The sequence below is a fragment of the Ovis canadensis genome, chromosome 21, assembly GCF_042477335.2.
Source record: "Ovis canadensis isolate MfBH-ARS-UI-01 breed Bighorn chromosome 21, ARS-UI_OviCan_v2, whole genome shotgun sequence".
NCBI lineage: Eukaryota > Metazoa > Chordata > Mammalia > Artiodactyla > Bovidae > Ovis > Ovis canadensis.
Genome location: NC_091265.1, coordinates 56,382,372 through 56,405,032, shown reverse-complemented (window position 1 = coordinate 56,405,032; position 22,661 = coordinate 56,382,372). Strand labels below are relative to the sequence as shown.

The 22,661-nt window shown below is 59.9% G+C and overlaps 1 protein-coding gene and 1 long non-coding RNA gene across 5 annotated transcripts in view; one reads left to right on the top strand and one right to left on the bottom strand.

Annotated features, from left to right (window-relative positions):
- Positions 1–2,870: 2,870 nt before the first annotated feature.
- On the bottom strand, positions 2,871–13,616 carry LOC138427320 (uncharacterized). Its single transcript, XR_011251948.1, has 3 exons — positions 13,503–13,616; positions 4,989–5,092; positions 2,871–3,861 (listed from the first exon to the last, which is right to left on the bottom strand). It is a non-coding gene; the product is annotated as an uncharacterized lncRNA (long non-coding RNA).
- Positions 4,980–22,661, top strand: part of SYT7 (synaptotagmin 7) — a 35,941-nt gene continuing 18,259 nt past the window's right edge. For 2 of the 4 annotated variants that reach the window (XM_069566668.1, XM_069566671.1), the window contains exons 1-5: positions 4,980–5,111; positions 9,642–9,721; positions 13,807–13,938; positions 14,827–15,054; positions 18,452–18,820. In XM_069566668.1, the coding sequence (XP_069422769.1) occupies positions 4,995–5,111; positions 9,642–9,721; positions 13,807–13,938; positions 14,827–15,054; positions 18,452–18,820 (926 nt within the window). In that variant the 5' untranslated portion in view covers positions 4,980–4,994. The remainder of the gene's footprint in view (positions 5,112–9,641; positions 9,722–13,806; positions 13,939–14,826; positions 15,055–18,451; positions 18,821–22,661) is intronic. The other 2 variants (XM_069566669.1, XM_069566670.1) reach the window with 2 other exon arrangements.

Genomic DNA, 22,661 nt, shown 5'->3' with positions numbered 1-22,661 from the left:
CTGACTAGGGACGCATTATTTTCTTTCCCCAAATGTTAATGTGCTGATGCTAAGGGGACTTGAAACCATGTATGTCATCAGAGGAAGGGTTAGAAGGGCTGGGGCGGCTTTGCCTGGAGAAGACCGGAAGGGGACATGAGAGCTGTCGGCGGGGATTTGGAGGCCTGTCATGTGGCAGAGGGAGCCGGCTTGTTCCCAGCAGCTCTGCAGGGTAGGCTTAGGACTGCGGGGGAAAGATCGAGGGAGACAAGCACAGCAGCCCTAGCTACCAGTGCCTGTTCGTGGAGGGTCTGCCTCCTGCAGAAGCAGCTTCCTATTCCTGGCAGGGCTGCCCAGGGGGTTTGTTCATTGATGCGGCCTGACTTCCGAGGTCCCTTGCAGCCAGAGACACAGTGACCCCACGCTCTGGAATTGGTTTCACTCTGGCTGGCAGGCAAAAGTATGCTTGCCCCCCTTGGTGGCAATATCGCGTGCTGGCCAAGGGCGTTGTGCCACTTGTTTGTGGTATCAATGCAGTTTCGCACTGGCAAGCATTTTGTTTTACCCTAGATTCAAGGACTGTTCAAGGGTTGCTTGGTGGGGGGTAGGGTGGGCAGGGAACCTTTGGGAGAGAGCTCAGCTCTGTGGAAGATGATAGCATGTAGGGGGTCCTCGGGTCACTGATCAGGGAGGGTTCAACTTTCCTTAGTAATATTTCCCTTTCTTCACATGGGACGTTCCATGGATATGAAACAGGGAAATCAGGTTCTTTTGATTGCAAACGGCTTGAGGGGACACAGCCCTATCTACTCAGCATCCATCTCTGTCTGTGGCCCTTGAGAAATTCCTGGGAACCCTAGGTGTTCCAAAGAACACACTTGGAAAACCACTGATCACTCTCGTCTGTAGTGGGTGTGATGTCTGGGCAAAGAGTGTAGGCTCGAAGTCAGATGGTCTGGGTTTGAGCCCTTGCTCCACTACCTACTAGATGAATGACCTTGGACAAGGTACTTGATCCCCTTTGTGCCTCAGTTTCCACGTCTGTAAGATGGGGACAATCTTAATGCTCCCCTCAGCTGTCGTGCAGACTAAATTGTCACTGCACGTAGAACACCTTGAACACCTGTTCCTCATCAGAGCAAGGACAGGTCAGCTCTTCCACACAGGAGGGCACTGGCATCTAAGTGGCTGAGTGCCTTGCAACCAGTGCCACACATCTGGTTAGTGGCCAGATTAGGGCCTCAGCCTCCTTCTCCCAGACTCCAAGTTCGGTGCTCATTCTGCATCCCTGCAGAACGCTGATTGCTTAAGACAGGTGTTTTCTGGATCTCTGGGGACCGTTCAGAGGGGCCACTGGCTTCTGGGATTGACAGGCTCTGTCCTCAGGGGCTCTTCAACTCACAGCACAGGTCAAGGAGCAGTTTTGATAAGGACCTTGTTTGACAACGAGAAAAGGGAGCTCCAGGGAGGTGACCCCGTGGAGAATTGCCCCATGGCCAAGAGATGTGGGGCAGAGTGAGTGCAGAGAGGGCATCAGGGCAGAGGAATCACCTGGGGTGTAATTGCCAACCACAGCTCCCAGCTCACGAGCTTGCTGACTCCCCCTCTGATCCTGCCCTCCCCTGCTCAAAAACCTTCTATGGCTCCCACAGCCCACAAACCCAAGGGGCCCCTCAGCATGAAAGACAAAGCCCTTCTCCATCAGGCCCTATTCTCATTCCCAGCCCAGCCTCCACCACTTCCCTCCCCATCCCCTAGTCCAGATCTTCCAACAACACTCCTGACCGTTCTTCCCCGCTCATGCCTTTGCTCTTGCTGTTCCCTCTGCCCAGATTGTGCTACCTTCACGTCCTGTCCCTTTCCCAGATCACACCAAACACCATCTCCTCGGGGAAGCCTTCCCAGTTAGCTCCCTGGTCCAGCAATCACTTCTCTGTCTGTGCTCCTGGAGCTCTCTGTACACCTGAGAGAGAACGGACACTGCTAACCCTAATAATAATCCATATCTGCTCAGTCGCTTCAGCCGTGTTCAACTCTTTGAGACTCCATGGACCCACCTCTGTCCATCGGATTCTCCAGGCAAGAATACTGGAGTGGGTTGCCATGCCCTTCTCCAGGGGATGTTCCTGACCCAGGAATCAACCTCCGGCTCCTGCGTTGCAGGTGGATTAGTTACTGCTGAGCCATCATGGGAGCCCAATCTGTATCTGCTGCTGCTGCTGAGTCGCTTCAGTCAAGTCTGACTCTGTGCGACCCCATAGACAGCAGCCCACCACGCTCCCCCATCCCTGGGATTCTCCAGGCAAGAACACTGGAGTGGGTTGCCATTTCCTTCTCCAATGCATGAAAGTGAAAAGTGAAAGTGAAGTCGCTCAGTCGTGTCTGACTCTTCACGACCCCATAGATGGCAGCCCACCAGGCTCCTCTGTCCCTGGTATTTTCCACAACAACTCCATGAGTGGGTGCCATTATTATCTTCACTTTATTTTTTTTAATGTGGTGGCGGGGGGATTAATTATTTTATTTTATTCTTTTGACCATGCTGCTCGGCATGCAGGATCTTAGTTCCCCAACCAGGGATCAAATCTGTGCCCCTGTGGTGGAAGCTCAGAGTCTTAACCACTGGACCACCAGGGATATCCCCTATTTTCACTTTGTGGAGAAAATGCAGACACTGAGCGGTTAAGACACTTGTTCAAGGCCACACAGCTATTAAGAGGCAAAGACTGTACTCACACCTGAGTCTGTTCTTGGGTCTTCTGGAGTCTTGAGCTTCAGCCTGGGTGTCTATCTGCCACTCCCCGGTTCTAGGACACCAGCCGTCCTAAGAACAATTAGCTGAATTCTCACCTGTCCCCTGGGCCTCAGGGTTGGCTCTTAATAGACAGTGGTTGAAGAAAGCTCAGCCCAAGAAGGGAATTTATTTAAAAGTGAGTTCAGTAAAGGAATGTCTGTTCTCCCAGCCCACACAGCATCCCACCCCCAGACTCTCTCCATGGAGGCAGGGGCAACTCCCATGGAGAGAGCTGGAAAGAGCGCTGGCCCCATTCCCAGAAGCTGTGTCCCACGTCTCTTGACCACAGGCCTGAGTCTGGGGCCCTATGGTATTATGGTCCCTCCGCACCCCCTGGAGCCTGAAGGTTCAAGATGGAAGCCTCCCATCTCGCCTGAGAACCATGATACAAGAGGCCCCCCCAGCCTCAGCAGAGCTGTGCTCCCTCTGCTGGAGGGAACAAAGGGCAGGACCACTTCCCGGTGTCTGCAGGCTGTCCAGGCCAGAGCCCCTGGATGCTGTGGACTCTGAGGTTGACAGTGAGCTGGGTGCAGTGGCTTTCTAGGGGCCGAGGCCGGGGACTCAGGACAGGAGGAAGCGTAGATGGCCTGGCAGGTGGACAGGGAAGGGCCCCACAAGAGTGGCCTTTTCCCACAGCTTGCAGACTCCAGACGTTGGGATGGGAGGGGTGGAGCCCAAGCGGGATTCTGAGGAGACCAGACAACGGGACCGGCTGCCCAGAGCGCTGGAGTTGTGGTGGGAGGCAGCCCGAGGGCCCTGAGTGCTGGGGCTGATCGCTGGGCCCTCCTCCATGAGGCCCCACAGCGAAGCAACAGGGACCAGGTGCCCAGAAGCTAAAACCGCAGGAACCAGGAGCAGACAGATATTGTCGACTCTTAATTACCACCATCGCTGAAACCAAAAAGCCCACGCAGGCTCCTCTGTAAATAAACAGCGTCTCCTTGACTTGAAGATCCATCCGGGCGCACACATATTTACAGAGCACGTGTGATCGGTGCCGGTCTCTGTCGACTCACTCCCCCACATGATAATCTCCGGTCAACTTTCTCCTTCCTTACATGTAGGTTGGAGCTGGTGTTCACAACCACCTGGGAGGAGGGAGGGAGGAGGGCTAATCCACATTGACAGGGGGAGAAAGCCCAGCGGTTAGGTGACTAAAGCCGCATAGCTAGCAAGCAGTGGGATTTGCACAGAAACCTGGGCTTTGCCTCCCAGGGCATGTCCGTCAAGGTTCCCACCCTGGAAGTTTAGGGCCCCTGGGCTGTTAGGACGGAAGCACCCTTCCCCACCCACCCCTGCCAGGAGCACTCAGGGGCACTGTGAGCAACCAAGGCGAGGCTGAGCTGGGAGGGAGGTGGGTGCGGGGAAGGACGGGAGGTGAGCTCAAGGACTAGGGCAGGGGAGGACAGGGCATGCAGAGGTCAGTTGGGTGGGCTTCCAGCCCAAGAAAAGCTGAGCTAAAGGGGATGAGGACTGCTCAGGGGGTTCCAGATTCCCTCTTTGATTACACGTGTGGCCAGCATTTGAGGAGGGTCTGTGAGGGCCCATAGGGCACATGGCCTCAGAGGGGCTGTGGGAACTAACCCTTTTGGCAAATGAGGCTGGAGTTGTGGCTCAGAGTATGTGTATGGGGTGGGGGCGGGGGAGTGGAAGCATTCTTGGCAGAAGCTCTTTAAGAGGTACTTGAAAGCCCAGTGGGGGCTTCCCTGGTGGCTCAGACAGTAAAGAATCCTCCTGCAATGCAGGAGACCTGGGTTCCTTCCCTGGGTTGGGAAGATCCCCTGGAGGAGGGCATGGCAACCCACTCCAGTATTCTTGCCTGGAGAATCCTATGGACAGAGAAGACTGGCGGGCTACAGTCTGTGGAGTCACAAGGAGTCGACTCAACTGAGCAACTAAGCACGGCACAGCACAGAAAGCCCAGTGAGGTCTGGGTACGCCAGGGGCACACTTGACCTCTCCCTTGCCGGGCATGAAGTTTGGAGGATGGGGAGTACCCCATGCAGGGACTGGGAAAGACCTACCAGAGGCTCCCATTTTACAGATAAGGAAAGGGAGGTGCAGAGAGGGGAAGAGACCGCCCAAGGTGAGCCCGCAGGGCAGAGCTGAGTGTAGAACTCGGGGCGCACAGCTCCCAGTGTGGGTTGGGTGGCTGTTCTGGGGCGGGGCTCTGGGCTGCGGGAGAATGGCTGGCTTTGGCCAGTGAGGGTCTGACCTGTGCATGTCGTCTCCAGGGGCGCCCACCCGCGATGTCCTGCTGGTCTCTGCCATCATCACCGTCAGCCTTAGCGTCACTGTCGTCCTCTGCGGCCTCTGCCACTGGTGTCAGCGCAAACTGGTGAGGCTCCTAAGGGCCCCCGGGGGGACGCGGCCTGGCCCTGCACCCCGCCCTCCTCGATGACAGGCTCGTGAACGCTCTCAAGCGCGCGCGCCCACGACCCACCTGCCCACAGAGCCAGGCACACTTCCGTGGAAATTCACACCGGGCGCCCTGTGTTTGCTGGGGCTTGGTCCCACATGTCTGTGTGCACACCCAGAGCCACACACCTAGGCACACACTGGTGGACAGACAGGGGTCTCACGGGCATTCGCACACTCGTGACTATGCGCACACACGCCGCACTTCCCGCAGAAAGGACCGCAGGCACACACGCGCAGACTGAGAATGGAGAACCCCCCTCCCACCCAGCGCCGCGCGCCCCCTCCCCACAGCCCGCGCGTTCCCGCCACCACCCAGGGCTGGGCGTGGCCGAGCAGGGCCTCCTGTCCAATGAGGAGGCTCCGCCCGCCCCGCCCCCTCCCCCTGCGCCCTCCCATCCATCCTGGTTCTCCGGGGTTTGTACAGGCACAAACGGCTTCTTTTCATTTTTAACGAGGGCTGGGAAATTAACGAGCAGGATTAGGCCATCAATAAGTAAAGAGACTGTCAGGAGGGACATTCATCACCGGAGGGCGCCGGGAGGAGGAGTCAGCTTGAATCACCCTCCTGCACCCCCGCAGCTCCCCAAGGGTGGCTGCCCTTGAGGCCGCCCCCTATTCCCCCTTCTGCTGCCCCAGTTTAGAAGTGCTGCGGGGTCTTTGAGGACTGCAGGGGGCACCCCCGGAGGTGGGCCCAGAGGTGTCCCAGGTGTGGGGCGTTCCTGAGGCTTCGGTGAAGAAGGGTCCCTGGCAGACACCTTCCATGCCCCAGATCGAGAATGATGGGAGCGAGGGCAGAGTGCCACATTTTTCTCCCTGCCCGATCACAGAAGGGCGAGGGGCAGGGAGGGGCGAGGGGCGGGGAGGGCATGGGTACCGTGTAGGTGGGAGCTCCATGCCTCAGTCCTAATGAGGAGAAGGGGCAGACCCAAGAAGCCACCATGCTCCCTTCAGGAAAGGCAAGTCTGGGGGATGGGAGTGTTCTTCTTCATCCCAGGATGTGCAGTTTCAGGCAGCCCTGTTCCCTGGGGAGGAGCCAGGGAGAAGGCCAACCCGGCCCCACGCGCAAGAGTGTGCGAGTATGTGTGTGTGACTTGGGCCCACTCCTTGTGAGCAGGTGCCAGCCTGGCTGCCCTGCATTGTTCCTGGATTTCCTGCCTCTGTGTCTGTCTCAGAATTTCAGGGGAAGTGGAGGAGGGGGCTTGGCCACGTGCCTGTGTGCGCCAGTGTCCTCGGAGGCCTGGGAGGGGCTGGGCCTGCACTGCAGCCCCGTGCGTCTGGTTGCAGGGCCCCTTAGGCTGCCCGTCTGTCTGTATTTGAAGGCAGGGGACTGTTGTGTGAACAGGCGCTTCTGGTGACCTTGAATGGGGGCTGTTTTGTGCTGGGGGTGTCAGTTTTGAGGACATTAGTGCTGTGTGCATGTGTGTGTGTGTTCCACCCTGCACGGTGGAATGTGGATCATCTCATCACATCCCCATGTAAGTGCTGCAGTGTGTGTGTCTGTGTGTGTCTGTGTGTGCGTGCGTATCTCTGTGTTTGTTGAGGGCCTCACCCCCACTCACCTGGGGATAGGAGTTCAGAGATGACAGCTTTTGTAGCAGGTGGGGGGCTGTCACTGCAGGAAGTGCCTTGGGAAGCGTAGAGCTGCAGAACCTTCCTTGGCCCAGCCCCTCCTCCCAGCCTCCAGCCAGGAGCTTCCTCCGGGGTCCAGACCAGACCGGCACCACGTGTCCCTCTTTGACTTAATCCTCTGAGCTGCTGCTAGAACGTTACTTTGGCCAGGACCCCCCAGTCCTGCCACCCCTTCCCCCCTGCCCCTCCACCTGGGTCTCAGAAGCCAGGGAGCTTTTTGTCCAGATTGTCTCCATCTTCCATGGAAGGGGCTTTCAAATGCAACCCCCCCCCCCAACAGTTGCTGGGCTCTCCTTGCCTGCCTGTCCCCTCAGCAGCAGTGACGTGATACCTGACAGCCCAGATCCCATTTCCAAACATTAATAACTTCCTTAATCTCCAGCTGGCTTTTTCCGGATCAGCCTGGCCAACCCCCTCCCTACTAAGCAGGCTGGGGGGATCAGGCTCCTTTAGAGCCACCTAATTCTCCAGTGGGGAGGCTTCTTAAATGGCGTTAGTGGTAAAGAATCCACCTGCCAATGCAGCAGACGCCAAGAGACCCAGATTTGATCCCTGGGTCGGGAAGATCCCCTGGAGAAGGAAATGGCAACCCACTCTAGTATTCTTGCTTGGGAAATCCCATGGATAGAGGAGCCTGGTGAGCAGGAGTCCTTGGGGTCGCAAGAATGGGCCACAACTGAGCACTTGTCAGCAGCAGTGTCTCCAGGACCCCAGCTGGGGTTCCTCTCTTTGCCCCATTTACTTCCCCCTGACCCCTAAAGCAAGTCCTGCCTCGGTTCCTATCCCCCATATGCCCCAGCTCCTCTGCAAAAGGATCGTTGCAGCTGGAGGGGAAGCTTCCCTGAGCTGTGGCAGGAAGAGGGGCAGGCAGAAGCTTCCAGAACACCCTGGGTGAGCCAAATGCCTGGGCTTGGGGCAGGGGCAATGGACCAGTCTTGGAAGAGGGTGCTGGACAGAGCAAGTTCCCTGAAGACCAGGAAGAAAAAGGAGAAGGGATGAGGGGTAGGGTAGGGACTGCCAGCAGATGCTCCCTGCCCCAGGCTGCCTGAACAGCTGGAAAACCACAGGGCTGGGGCTCCTGACAGAGGGTCCTGCCCATGAAGGGCCCTGGGCCACCACAGAGGTGCTCCAGGCTCCCCATCTTCCCAGGTGGAACTAGGAATTGTTTGGGGCTTGAACTTCTGGGTGATGATGGGAGGGACCAGAGCTGAGCTGTGAGAGGGCAGCTTTTGTGGACCCAAGGGATCCAGCAGCTCTGGTGGGGTTTGTTTTTTTTTTCACTCTTTGGGTTCTGGCTCAGGGCATCAGCCTGAGGCTGGGATGCCAGAGTGGGTGGGGTACCAGAGCCCATACAGTCCCTGCCACTGGGGGCTACATTCCCAGGGGTAGGAGCTGAAGTAGGTAAAGAGAAGTATTAAAGCCATGATGAGAACCTTGAAGGGTGAGGGATGAGGGCTCATCCAGGGATGCCGCACCATTTCAGAAAGGAGGAAGGGAGGCTGGAGAGGGCAAGGGACGTGAGCGGGGTGACAGGGGGAGTGTGGGGCACTGCTGGGACAGGACCCTGGTGCCCCCAAGGCACAGGGGTGTGGGGGGCAGCATGAGGGCCTTCTCCCCACCCCCACCCCTCTCCCTGCAAGCTCCGCTGTTGTCCCTAAACAGGCAGCTCCAGTCCCGGGAAGGGGCTGCAGCTGGCAGGAGCGTCGGGGAACACGGCTGTGCGGCTTTTATTTTGCTTTAGGGAGAATGGAATAATTGACTGTTGTGGCTATGGTCTTGGCGCACATGACGGGATGTTGGGGAAATGTATGCCGGTTTGTGTGTGTGTGTGAGTGTGTGTGTGTGCGTGCGTGTGTGCACGTGTGTGTGTGCCCCCGTCCCAACTCCTCTGGGCAGGGGCAGGCCAGTGCCCAGTGGGTGACAGCCCCAGCCCCTGCACCCCCCCTTCCCCGCCCAGGCCCGTGGCCCCTGGGTGCGCGTGAGGACGCTCGGTGGCCGCCAGGAATGTTAATGGTGCCGGGCTCTGCAGGAGCTAAATTTAGAAACCCAAACCGAGAAGGTGAATGGTGCTCACCTTCCCAGCAGCAGGCCCGGTCACCGCTGCAGCCGTGGCCCTTGCTCCAGCCAGGGGACCCGGCGTGCCCACCCCATGCCCATCATCCTGCCTGGCCCGTCCCTCCACTCATGCGTTGAGGACCTCTAGGGGGCTGAGCCTGGCTGCCCCCAGCCCCAGAGTCCGTGGGCGGCCCTGCTTCCTTCCTACAGCGGTGGGTCCTCAAGCCCTGCCCTGCCTCGCGGGCCCAGAGCAGAAGCGCCTCAAGGACCCCCCAGACGGTAAGGGACACAGCCCTGGCAGGACTAGGCCCGGGCCCTCTCCCCGCCCCCGCCACTCACGTCACTGGCCACTGCCAACCTTGCCCTGCAGGATGCCACCCCCACCATCTGGGGGCAGTGACGTGGCCTGCGTGACGTGGCCAGGCGCCTGAGAGCCGTCTGTCCATGGCAGAGGGAGATATGTTTCTGGGAGCCGAGCCAGAGCCCCAGGAGACAGGCAGGCGGGAGGGGCCTCGTCCCCAGGGGTCAGGGATGCGGTGCAGGTCAACGGGGCGGGGCATGGGGCCTAGGAACTGCCAGCTGGGGAGCAGGGATGGGTGGGGGCCGGCACCCCTGGCTGGTGGCACTCTCACACATTGGCCCTGGCCCTTGCCGCTGAGGCTGGGTTCACATCCACTCCCCTACCTGCTGGAACCTTGCTCTGGGGAGGCAGGGAGAGTCCAGGCCCTGTCTCCCAGGACTGACCCCAGTGCTGTCTCCACAGGGCAAACGCTACAAGAACTCCTTGGAGACGGTGGGCACGCCAGACTCAGGGCGTGGGCGCAGTGAGAAGAAGGCCATCAAGTAGGTGCCAGGCTTCGAGTCTGGGGTGGGGCACGCAGGCAGTCCAGGTGGGAGGAGCCCCCCCGGGTGTGGTCACACACAGCTTCCTCCTTACCCTGGGTGCTGTGCTCTCTCCGCCCCGCACCCCCATATACGCCCTGCCAGCACCTCAGAGTGACTCTAGGACCCCGCCTTCTCTGCCCGTGCCTCCCAGAACCCTCGCGAGGCTCCGGGGCCCCCAGCCCTCTCTCTGGCTGCCCTCACTCCCAGCATGGTCTGCCTCCTCCCTCAACCCGGGTCCTGGGTGCTCCATCAACCTGCACATCACACAGGTGGTCCCCCAGCCCTGCCTGGCTCCCCTGCATCTCCAAGCTCCTCCCCCAGCTGGGGAGCCCCTCTCTGGGGGTGGGGTGGAGGGGGCTCAGACCCCACCCATGTTCTGAGGGTCACCTGGAAGGAGAACCCTGGGCACCCCAACAGAACCCAGTGCTGGGCGGCTCTTGAAAGCAGAGCGATGGGGGAGGTCTCCCTGGTCACACCCGGTCCCCACTGCACGTCTTGCTGCCCTGAGTCTGCCAGTTTCCCCGTTTGGCTCTGTGAGCCCTCTTCAAGTAGGCAGGTCTGCCTTGCCCCGCAGACCACTCCTTAGAGTCACTGGGAGACATTGGGATAAGCTCCCAACCCCGCCGCTGGGTACTCTAGGAACTGGGTGAGGGGAGAGGCCTCTTTCTAGAGGGCTTTCTGCCCTCTGGCCCAATGGATTGGCCCCTTCCTCTCTGCCTAGCCCCGGCCTTCGCTAAGAGACTGCTGGGCACCCTTCCATCTTAGCCTGCCAGGGCCGAGCCTGCCAGCCAAGGGTTCTGCCTGGAAGCGGGGCCTTCCCCAGCACCCCCTGCCCAACTCAAGGCCCCACTGCTCCTGCCCACACCTCCCATCCTGCCCTCCCCCTGGTCCATCTTCCTCTCTCCCTCCTACCCTCCTTCCCTCCCCCTCTGCCCTGCTCCTGAGGGCTCCTTCCCTGCCCTTCCTCGGGCCCCCCTCCTCTTTTTTCATCTCTTGCTCTGACCCTGTTTGGGGCCTTCACAGAAGCTGTGGGTGTGTGTCTGTGCGGGAGCGGGTAAGTGGAGGGGTGGGCCAGGCCGAGGTTGGGGGTGGGGAGGAGGCTCAGGAGGAGGCTGCCGGGAGCCTTTGAAGCTGGGTTTGGTTGCACACTCTCCAGTCTTCAAAGCTGAGAGCTGGCAGGTCTCAGGGGCTGTTGCAGAGCCCAGGCCCCAGGCTTTCAGAAGGAGGAGAGGGACCACGTGGGGGAGCAGGGGGCCAACCCAGCTCCTGTGCAGCCTCCCGGCCCGACTCCAGTCGCCTCTGTAGCCACGGTCTGGGCCAGGGGCCTGTCTCTGCCAGGTGACCATCACCTTCCTGGATAAGGGTGTGTGTGTGCCAGACAGTCCGGGCCATGAGAGGAGATGGGATTCCAATAGCGGGGAGAGTGGGCAGCAGGCTCTGTGGGCTAGGACAGGGTCCACAGGTATCAGACCCTCAACCCCAGGCGAAGGAAGCCACCTGTCTTGGCTGCATGCCCCGAGGTCCCTAGCCTTTGGCTTTTACCTGGGCCCAAGCCAGTGGGCTTCCCTGGTGGCTCCAACGGTAAAGAATCTGCCTGCAATGTGGGAGATCTGGGTTCGATCCCTGGGTTGGGAAGATCCCCTGGAGAAGGGAGTAGCAACCCATTTCAGTATTCTTGCCTGGAGATTTCCGTGGGCAGAGGAATCTGGCAGGCTACATGGAGTCACAAAGAGTCAGACAGGACTGAGCGACTAACACACACAGACACAGACACACACACACACACACACACACACACACACACACACACACAGAGCCAGTGGGGCAGCAGGAAGCAGGGTTTACCTGCTGCACAATCGCTGCATGGGCTTGGGACCTCCTCCCAAAGGATCATGTTTTAAAGGATTCCGAGAAGCTGCAACGTTTAATAGCTGTTTTTCAAACTGTGAATAGTGTTTCTCAAACTGTGTTCCTCAGAGCACTCGTGCCCCCATAAAAGATTGATAGTGATCCCATGGATCCAGGGGTCCGTAACCAACTAAGTCTGGGAAACACTAATATGCATGGGTACGTTAAAGGCTCTGAGAAGCCCCGCAGTAAAGGAATCAGTGTTTTGTAAACTTCTTTAATGAAGAGCCTCTTTTCTGGTACTACCGCACACAACCCGAGGGACCGTGGGGCTCCTTGGAACACAGCCAAGGAGGCCAGCCTGGCAGTGATGACCCTGGGTGGTCTTTCTCTCCAGGACCCTCGATTTTGGAGATCTGGAGGGGACAGAGAAACAAAAGCCTTCCAGCTGCTCCATTGCTCTGTTACGCTAGGGCAGGGGGCCAGAGCATGTCTCCAGCAGAGTAGGGAATAGGGTCTTCTGGGGAGGGAACCTCCCTGGGGAGCCCCCTACCACCACTCGGGTTCCCTTCCAGTGGCCTCCCTTGCTTCTCCCACCCCTGGCTCCCCCTGTCCCCTTGAGCTGGCTCAGGGCTTGGGCCTTGGACCCTGACTGAGTACAGAATCCCTTGTGAGACATTTCCAAGGCACACTCTGGCAGAGACTGTCCACACCAGGGAGGCCCAAAGGGACCCTGCCCACCCTCAGGCCCGGGGCACTGTCTCCTTCTGGCTTGGGGAGACATCTCAGCTCCGCTTCCTCTTTTTCTCCTTTGTTCCCCAGTCTGAGGCTGAGAACCAAGGTTGAGGTCAAATGCTGGGGCTGGCTGGAGGGAGAAGCAGGTCCCCCGAGAACATGTTTCCTCTATCCTCAGGGGCTGTGCCTCCTGACGGTGCCCCCCACCCAGCAGGGCCCTCACCTTGGCCTTGAGCAGTGGCATGGCCTAAGCACATACCATGCCCACCCCTGACACACACCCCCAAGCCCCTTGCTGTTGATGCCTTCCTGAGGGCTCAGACATGACTCCTTTCTGGAACGTTCCTTTGGCCTGGGGGTTGCCCTTCTCCCCCTGTGCTCCAGTTCGGCTCTTGGGGAGGTTCCCAGGAACCCGACGAGCTGGTGGAACCGCTGGCCTTCGACTCCCAGGTTTTCCAGGCCATGCCTCCTGCCGAAGCTTCTGCTGCCCACCCCCAAGGGAGACCCCCACCTTCTCTGGGCTTCGAGCATACCTGCTTCTTCTGTAGGGCGTGTCACAGGGCGGGAGGGGGTGGGGAGGCGGGCACGCGGTCCCCTCCAGACCCAGCAGCTCCACTTTGGAAAGGGACAGGGATAGGCCAAGTACACGCCAAGGGCAGAGGCTGGATCTGCCCCGGCCCCTGCTGACCCTGCTCATACCCTTTTCTGGGCTGACCCAACTACCACTTTTGCAGTAAGCAGAGGGTGCCTTCGGTTCAGCTGACATTGGGACAGTCTCCTGTGAAGGCTGTATCCGAGACTTTCCTGAGGCAGGGAGAGAGCAAAGGAGGCCAGGGGGACCTGGAGCCAGTGGGAGGGTGAGAGACCAGCCAGGAGAGGGGCCTGTCCCCAGAGTGGCTCCCTTAAGCAGATGGAAGGGCGGGGAATTTCGAGTCTTATGGCTCAGTGCTTGCAGCCAGCCTTCCAGGTTGACAGGCAGGGAGACCGAGGCCAGGAAAGGGGGCACCTAGTGGGTAGGCAGCAGGGTCTGATCTACCTCCCAGACATTTCCAGCCAGAAACCAGCACGCCCCGTCCTCCTCCCCGTCCCCATACCATCACCATCCCACCCCAGGCTGCGTCCCGGCCCCTCTTCCCCCCACCACCTCCCCTCTTACCATCTTTCTCTCTCCCACCAGCTTCCGGGGTGCAAGGCTCCAGTCTGCCCACCTGCAGCTCGCCTCCTTTCACCGACCTCTCCCGCCCTGGAGCATGTGTGCGTGTGTGTGTGTGTGTGCGCGCGCACACGTGTGGGCGTGTGCCCGGGCCACCTGCCTCTCTTCCTCCCGCAGGCGCCGACCCCGGCCTGCCCCACCCTCAGTGCCCCCCAGGAGCCCGGCCCCTCTGCCCACACGGGACTTGGGCGGTTCTTGTTTCTTCCTGTATCTCCCTGTTTTCTCCCCTCTCTCTCTGCCCCTCCAGTGATCTAGACAGAGACTTTTGGAATAACAATGAGAGCACAGTGCAACAGAAATGGAGCTCCTACCCTCCCAAGGAGTTTATTCTAAACATTTCACCCTACGCCCCTTATGGCGACCCACGACTGTCCCTCAAGTGAGTGACTTTACCTGGTTTGATCATATGTACCCAGTACCCTCGCACGCCCCCCCTCCCCCTCCCGGGCCCTCCCCCGACCCATGCAGCCCATGGGCAGGCCAGCCATGGAGACGAGCAACCCCTCCTGCCCCCCACCCTCGCCTGCCTACCCCTCTCCCGCCCCCTCCCCCAGGGCCAGCCACCAGGAGCGCCCCCACCCCACGCCGCAGCCACACCCGGCCCCCCAGCTGGTCCCCACGGCCCCCACGCCCTCTGAGCAGTCAGGATGGGGTTGCCCGTTTGGTTTTTTTTGGACCCCCCTCTCGGTGTGGCTCGCTTTTTCCTCCCTGCTGTGTGCTGCTGCCCTGGCTGCTCCGGTTGGTGGTCGGTGGTCTCTCGTGGAGGTGGTGGCGGTGATGGTGGTGGTGGTGATGAACTCTGACTAACACGGCTTTCTCTCTCTCCCTGCCTTGGGGCCTCCTGGCCTGGACAGCCCGCTCTTCCTCCGTCGTTAACCCTTCGTTGTCCTGTGGGATAGACTTGGAGGTGGCTGCCCTCCCCCACCCCCGCCGCCCCGGCCCCAGGCGGTGGGGAGGGGCCCCCCTCCGTTGTCGTGGTGCGTTGTTCTCCGACCCCCAGCCCGCCCCGGCCCCTCTCTCCTCTCTGCAGGCTCCGCTGGTGACCCACTTGCAGTGCTGACGTCTCTCTCTCTCTCTCTCTCTCTCTGTCTCTTGTCTGTCCGTCTCTCTGTCCTCCTCCTCTCTCACTGCCTCTTTCTTCCTTTTATCTGTCGTTGTTTCTCCTCCTCTGACCCCACCCCGCCCCCACCCCCACGTGTGGCCTGCCCTCTCCCCCACCGCCACCCCCGGTTGCCCCTCTGGCCCGGCTGCCTCATGGTACATCCAGTGGCACCCTCCTGGCGGGCGCCAAAGTGGCCGCCGCAGCGGGGCTGGCGGTGGAGCGGGAAGGCCGGCTGGGGGAGAAGCCGGCAGCGGCGCCGCCACCCGGAGAGGACGCCTTGAGAAGCGGCGGGGCTGCCCCCAGCGAGCCGGGCAGCGGTGGCAAGGCGGCGGGGAGAGGCCGCTGGCGGACGGTGCAGAGCCACCTGGCCGCCGGGAAGCTCAACTTGTCCAAGTGAGTGATGGCCCCACGGCCGCCGGAGCCGTGAGCTCAGGCCTGCCCTCTCACACCCCGCCCCCTGCCAGTGTGGACAGCGGGACCCCTGGCATGCCCGCTGCTGCCCCCAGAGGTGCCGTCCTCGGCCCCTGGCTCATCCCATCCCGTCACAAAACTCTCATCGCCCTTGCCACCCGGCACGACTGACTCAGCACCGTGCATCTCAGCCTCCAGTTGCCACCCCCATCCGTTTCTCTCTTTGCCAGTGACCAGGTCATTTCATTTTATGCCCCCAGGGCAGCTTCATTTCAGTCCTTAGGTCATCCCATCCTCTTTGACTGGCTGCCCCATCTCGACCTCCATGGGCACCAGGCCACAGCTGTTAGCCACTGGACCAGCCATCCCTGGGGAGCTGGCCCAGCCTCAGCCTGCTTTCTGCCGCTCATCTGCCACCGGGCCTTCCCTCTTGCAACCAGCACAAAGCCCTAGACCCAGAGGTCGAGCCATTTCATCTTGACCATCAGGTGACTCCATTGGCTTGTCCCAGTCTTGCTTGCATCATGACACCATCTGTTCCTTGGGCCCGCTGTGAGCAGCTGGGAGGTCCCCGTTGGCTCATCCCCATGGTCCCGGTCTTGGTCGGTGACCTGTCCCGCTCTCAGCTATTGGGACTGGATGTTCTTGGAGGTTGGGTTGTTGAGCCCCCAGCTAACTTTTCTGACGAGGGTGGTCTGGATGTCAGACAGAAGAGCCGTTTCCCTTTTAATAACTTCTGAGCTGGCCAAACAGTCAGTCTAGTCCCTCCCTGGGAGCAACAGGCATAGGGTGAGCCTCTATTCTCTGCAGATATTAAGTTCCTTCCTCCCCCCACGGGGCAGCCTTTTTCTCATCTTGGCTCTTAGAACCTTCCATTTCCCCACAGCTAAGCCTCCCAAGCTCTAAATCCTTTGAACTATGACCGTTCTCACCTACTGGGACGTAGGTTCCATTTTCGGCTTTTAGAACTGCCTCATTCCCAGCTAATGCAGGAGCCTCTCACTTACAAGGCCAACAGCCCTGACCCCTTCTTGGTGGCCAGGGCGGTTCTCTTCAGCAAACCTGTGGTTCCCGCCAATGGGACCGCTGAGGACCACCACACTGAGACCTCGTTTGCTCATCGGCCTGAAGGAGCGCCAGCCGATGTGCCCCCTGACGTGGAGCCTCAGGAAGGCCCCAGAGGGAAGCCCCGCTGTCCTTCAGAGAGCCAGGCCCAGCGCCCCACCCTCACCGAGTTACTCCAGCCACAGACTCTGGGCTGGCTGAGGCCTCCATGCCTTCCGCTGGCTCCAGACCTGGAGAAACCAATTTTAGTTTCCCTGTGACTGAGAGCTTGTAAATTGGACTAATTCTGGATGTGATAGAAAACCAAAATGAGGTCAGAGAGGAGCAGGAGGAGGTGGCCGCCCCGGTGCTGGCCTCCCCGCTCCTCAGCCTGCGCCCGGGGAGTGTGAGCCCACCAGGCCAGCCAGGCCAGGGCCTGCCCCTGAGGGTTGCCCCGATGCCAGGCCTGAGCCAGGCAAGGCTGCCACCCCTGCCAAGACCCCAGCTGAAGCCATATTTTGCTTTTCTCTTCCTTCCTTCCTTTCTGTCCTTTCTCTCTTTCTCTCTTTCTCTCTCTTCTTTTCTTTCTTACTTTCTCTCTTTATTCTTCTCTGACTTTCTGTCCCTCTTTTGCTCTCCCTCTTCTCGCTTTCTCTCTCTCAGCCCACAGGGGCAGCCTAACTGTTGTCCTTTTGGTTCCCAGGGTGGGCTCAGGGGGTGAGCCAGGCTGTCTGGTCGTGGTGAAGGTGGCTCCAGGGGCCCCGGGGCCTCCCTAGGGCAGCTCGGGCGGAGGAGGGGGGTGTCCCATCTGCCTTGTGGCCCCAGACCAGGAGGTGGCAAGCTATCTCTCTAAGAGATCTGATAGGAAATAGGCTTTGCAAGTCAGGTACTCAGCCCCAAAGCTGCCATAGACAACATGTAAATGAATGCCAGTGGTTGCATTCCAGTAAAACTTTATTTATGAAAACAAGTGGCGAACCATATTTGGCCCACATGCCATAATTTGCCAACCCCTGCCCTGGATGACTGAATGGAAGATGGAGGGAAGGGACAGAAGATGAGGAAGGTAGGCCCCCTGAGGCTCTGGCCAGGAGACAAAGCAGTGGGTAGGCCCCCTTTTCAGCAGGTGCTGAAAGCTCTGGCCAGGAGACAAAGCAGACAGATTACCAGAGGAGGCCAGTGGTCTCTGAGACCTCCTTCTGCCTCCATTTCCTGAGACATCTGTAGCTTCCCCTGGCAAGGGAGCAAGGACTAGTAGCATATTTCCCTGGGCCTGACCTCATTAGTTCCCCATGGCAACACTGTGATGGAGGCAGCTCGGAATTTTTACCCCATTTTACAGATGAGTAAACTGAGAGGTCGCCTCCTTTTCCAAAAGTCCCTCAGTGAGGAAGCAGCAGAGATGGGGCCTGAACCCTGAGTCTCTCTGATCCCAGACTGCCGCTGATGAGCCATGTCCTGTTCCCTATGTGTTTCAGAGATGCTTTTGGCCCGTGAGGCAGGTGCCCTATTGCAGATGCATAGAGGACAGGATAATTACCCTGTTCTTTGTCAGAACTTGGGTAATCTGAGTTCTGCCAAGCAGCCGGCCAAGTGGTTTCCTGAGTCCCCTCCTCCAACTGGGAGTCATTCCCAAGATACTGGGAAAGGAAACTAAGCCGCGGAAACAAGGAACCCCAGAAGGGTTCTCCGTGCCACAGCCCGAACCCTGAGGGAGCACCGGCCAGAGGGCAGAGGCCCCGGAGGCCAGGACACGCCCCAGCCTCCGAGGACAAAGCAGGACAACTGTTGGCTGCTCCTGACTCACCACATGTTACTAGGCCAGCTCCACGCTGGCCTGGATTTCCTGGCGTCTCCAGAGGCCTGTAGCACTTAGAGCACAGAGGCGGACTTTCTTGGGGTCCCCCATGAGATGGCGGGAGGGGGTGGCCCAGCTCCCTCCACCCCCTCCAGCTCCAGCAGGACAGGCAGCCACAGGGCCCTGGGACCCGCCTTCACCACGCGGCCAGTGGCGCAACTCTGCGGCCCGCTCAGACCAGCACAGAGGCCGGCTCAGACAGGAGGTATCGGGCACTAGCTGAGCCAGGGCCTGGGTGAGGGGCTGGGCGGGCTGCCCTGGGGGCCTCTGGGTGGGCGCGGGGCCTGGCGGTGGCCTCCTGGGTGAGTTGGTGGTGGCGACGGCAGCGGTGACAGCCCGGATGGAGGCCCGGCGAGGTATTCCGGCAGAGCGCGCCTGGCACTGGGGCCTCCTCGTCCTGGCCCTAGGTGTCTTTCTCCTCCACTGTGATCCCTTCACCTGCTTCTCCTTTCTCTCCTCTCCTCCACCCGCCCCAAGTTTCGAGGACTCCACCCTGTCCACGGCCACTACCCTTGAATCTATCCCCAGCTCCACGGGAGAGCCGAAATGCCAGCGACCCCGCACCCTGACGCGGCAGCAGAGCCTGCAGCAGCCGCTGAGCCAGCACCAGCGGGGCCGGCAGCCCAGCCAGCCCACCACCAGCCAGAGCCTGGGCCAGCTGCAGGCCCACGCGGCCTCAGTGCCAGGCCCCAACCCCCGGGCCCACGGCCGGGGCCAGGCACGGCAGGGCTCCTCGGCCGGCTCCAAGTACCGGCCGGCCGGCGGCCGCAGCCGGTCCAACCCAGGCAGCTGGGACCACGTGGTGGGGCAGATTCGAAACCGAGGCTTGGACATGAAATCCTTCCTGTAAGTGCCCTGCTTGAGCGGCCCGGCTCCCACCTCCCTGACCCAGCCTCTTTTCCTCCCTGTCTCCTTTGGAGCGGCTGACTCTGAACCATGCTTAGCCCTCCATCTCCGAGGCAAGGTGCCCGGCTGGCAGACTCGGGCACCCTCTCCCCAGCCTCTTGTGGCTTGTGGCTCGTCCCTGAAGCTCCCCCCTTCCCATGGAAGGACTTGTATCTGAGCCACCCCCTGAGGACCCCAGCCCCTTCCCCCGATGCCCCCCAAAGCCAGTGGAGACACTTAGGGGATGCTACTGAGGTCCCCAGATCTGTCTCTCCCCTTCTGGCCAGGCCCGGCTCTCCTGGCCTCCCTGTCGCCTCTCTCCTCCTCTCCTCCTAAACCTGGTCTCCTTCACTCCAGGGCCCAGGCCTCACCTCCTCCTGTCCCTGTAACCCGACTCTGCTCACCTTCCGGCCCTGCACTTCCTCCCTCCCTCCCTCCCGCTTCCCCTGTCCCTGCCCGGGGCCCTGTCCTCTGTCCCTCTGATGACCTTCCATAGCCACCTGCCCTCCACTTCCCTCCCTGGCTCCCGCCATGACCCGCTCATTCCCTGAGGACAAACCTCAAAACGATCCCCCAAAGCTTTAGAAAACGTCTCTGAATCAGAGGCTTTTTCGAAGTGCACAGGTCAGAGAGGTAACAACATCCCGGCGTGTCTGGCCTTAACCATTCCCCTCCGCTGGGTGTGTCCCTCACCCCCCTCCTGCCGGGTGCCCACTTGCCCCTCCCACACTGGCAGGGCCCCACCCAGGGTGCCCTCTGCCCAGTGTCCCTCTGGGCATCTACACTCACTCTCCGAGCCCGGGGCCGGCCTGGGCTTCAGTCTGTGACATCACCTCCTTCCTCTGGCCTAACATGACCTTCCTTCCAGGCTCTGGGGATTATTCTCAACACCCAGGTCTTTTCCTGGGAGCACTTTTCATGGAGCAGGAGACCAGCACACTAAGCCTGGGAGAGGAGAAAGGGAGGAGGAAGGGGAAGGCCAAGGTGAAGGCCCGGCTCACTGGCAAAATGTGAGGATTCTGAGCATCCTTCAGAGCTCGTGCCTCCAGCTGAGACCCCAGCCCGAAAGGCGGTCAGGAGTGCTACCCCTGGGAGGGGCAGCCCAACGGAAGACACCCCCTGCACCAGCTTCCCATACCCTTGGCCCTGGCCAGGCAGGAAGGTGCCATGCCGCCTGTGACTACTTGGCCAAACTAGGTAGCGCATCTGGTGGGGCTCTTCCCCACCCAAGGATCGTCAGGAATTCAGCTGGACGCCAGCCTGAGACAAGATAGCCGACAGAGCCTCCTGGCCTGCAGAAGGGCGGTTTGTCCTGGGGCGGATGCTGTGGCACTGGCGTGGATTGGAAGAGTGATGGGAATCGGTTCTGCCATGGCTTGAGCAGAACGGAGAGCCGGTGGGAACCCTGCACCCTTCTGTTCCTCCTAACTGCAGGCGGCCATCTGCACAGCCATCACCCTGCCTCCCATTCTGTAGCTGTCACGTGGGAGCAAGGGCCATGCCCAGGCTCCAGGAAGAAAGCAGCCAGCCTCAGGAAGGCCTCTGGTACCCCGTCCCCTGCCCACCCCCTCTCTAGCCGGCCAGGATTCGATGAGCATCACTCTCATGCAGCATCAGCGTTTCTTCTGCCCGCTGCGCTGTTTGCGCCCCTCACTGGCAGGCCAGCCCCAGAGTTCACCCCAGTCCCCCACCTCCTCCACCTGTAGTCCCTCACAGCAGGGGTCTGCAAACTTTTTCTCTAAAGGACCAGATTTATAAATAATTTAGGCTCTGAGGGACACATGGTCTCGATCACATTAAAAAAAAAACAAAACAATATTTTTAAAATGTGCAAACCATTCTTAGCTTGTGGGCTGCACAAAACAGGCCACCAGCTGTAGCTTGCCAGCCCCTGACCCCTCTCACAGTTCAGCTGGCATGCTTCTGACATCCTTCTCTCACCACAAATGCTGGGGGCCCACACAGAGAGTCAGGGTGAGAAGGCTAACCAGGGCCCCCCAAATCCCACTCCCTCTTGCAGGGAGAAGGCATTCCTCCTGCTTGCAGGATGTGACCACCCCCCTCAACACCGCCAGCTTCTCCCCTTCCTCTTGCCCTTCACTCGTGCCCCTGCGGCCTGCGATACCATGGAGAATGACAAATCAGGAACTTGTGCAGAGCAGCCGTTTTGTTTTTAAGAAGAGCAAAAGGAGTATCTGAAAAATGCATTAACCAGGGAAAAACATGTTGTTTTCGTTGGGTTTGACTTCCCCCAGCACAACCAGCTTCCAGGCAGTCAAATGGAATTTTACCAACTGTGAAACAGTACCGGTGGGCAGGGAACAAAGGAAAAACGAGGATTAGTCCTGAGGAAAGGGGGCGTTCTTTCGGGAAGTTAGATGCCGGTGCAAGGTGTCAGCCTGGAGCAGCCGTGTCCAGGACGAAGATGCAAAGACAGAGAAGTCAGCATCCACTGGCTCCGGACCCCACGGCCTTCCCCCATTTTCTGAGACCCCCGCTCCTTCCCCTCTGTCGTCATTTCTCACTCGCCTTTTTGACGACCTCTCCAGGAACTCTCCAAGGAGTCCAACCTCTTCGTGCTCTTGGACGGTGGTTGAAGCGGGAGACCTCCTGGCCCAGGAGTCCCACCCTCTGGGACGTCCCATCAGGCTGGCTATCTTTCCCTTGGTGGTATGCTTGCCACTTCTGAGAATTGCTCTCCGTGTATTCAGTTGAGAAGCCAAAGCTGGGGGAGCTCAGCCAAGCACCCAGAAAACACCCACAAACTGCGATGGCCTAGAGGGGCGCTTTTCACCCCTGGAAAGGGCAAGCAGCCCCACAACCGCCCAGCGGTTCTCTGAGAGAAGCTGGCCTGGAAGACATCACCCCTTGACCTCTGGCCCCACGCTGCTGCCCACGTGATGATTCCTGGGCCATCTGAACCGAGACTTCCTCAGGGCAGGAGTCCTCCAGACCACCCTGACTGTGGACACAGGTCCCTCGAGTCCTGCCAGGCCCTCTACAGACCTTGCCAGCTTCCTGCACTTTCTGTCTTGTCTCTCTCTCTCTCTTTGCCCCTTGGCGCCTTCTGGACTGATTCTCCAAGGAAAGGCCCCTGAACTGGACCCCAGAGCCTTGGGGGCTATTCCCCAGATCTCCAGGAAGGGGGACCCAGGAGAAGGCGCAGGATGGCCAGTCCACCACGTGCCAGAAGAGTCTAACGTTCTCCTCCAATGGGCAGAGTCTCTAAGGACCTGGGAGGGAGCCCCCCAGACCTGCCTCCTGGCGACCAGGACCCAGGGATGTCTTGATGAGGGACTTCACTGGATGCAGCGTCCTCTGGGTTTCCAAGCTTTCTAACGACTTCCTGCCTGGAAGCCCAAACCCCTGCCCACAGGGTCCCCAAGCAAGATGGCAGCAGAGGGCCTCCCCCCTCTTCTCCCAGGGGCCCAGATGGTCTGAGTAGCCTCTGGCCTTTGTTCAGCCAGAGATGAATGAACCTTGGATATGGACCATGTTCCCGGGCCCGGGCTCCACTCCTCCTAGCCTTCCCCGCGGGTTTTCTTGGGGGCATCCCAGCCACATGCCTCTGCCCAGCCCCTCCCTGGTGGCGAGCTGGGTCTCAGGCTGCAGACACCTCCACTCCGTTCCCCTCCCTTCCCCACCGCCCCGCCACCCGCCTTCTCCCCTCCTCTGCTCTACAACTGTTGACAGTGCTGAAGTTTGGTTTCTCTTCTGCAGGCCCAGTTTCTTACGCTGTTTTCTTCTCTCTCTTTGTCTCTGTCTCTCTCTCCTCCCCCTCCCTGCCCCCCGCCACCCTGCG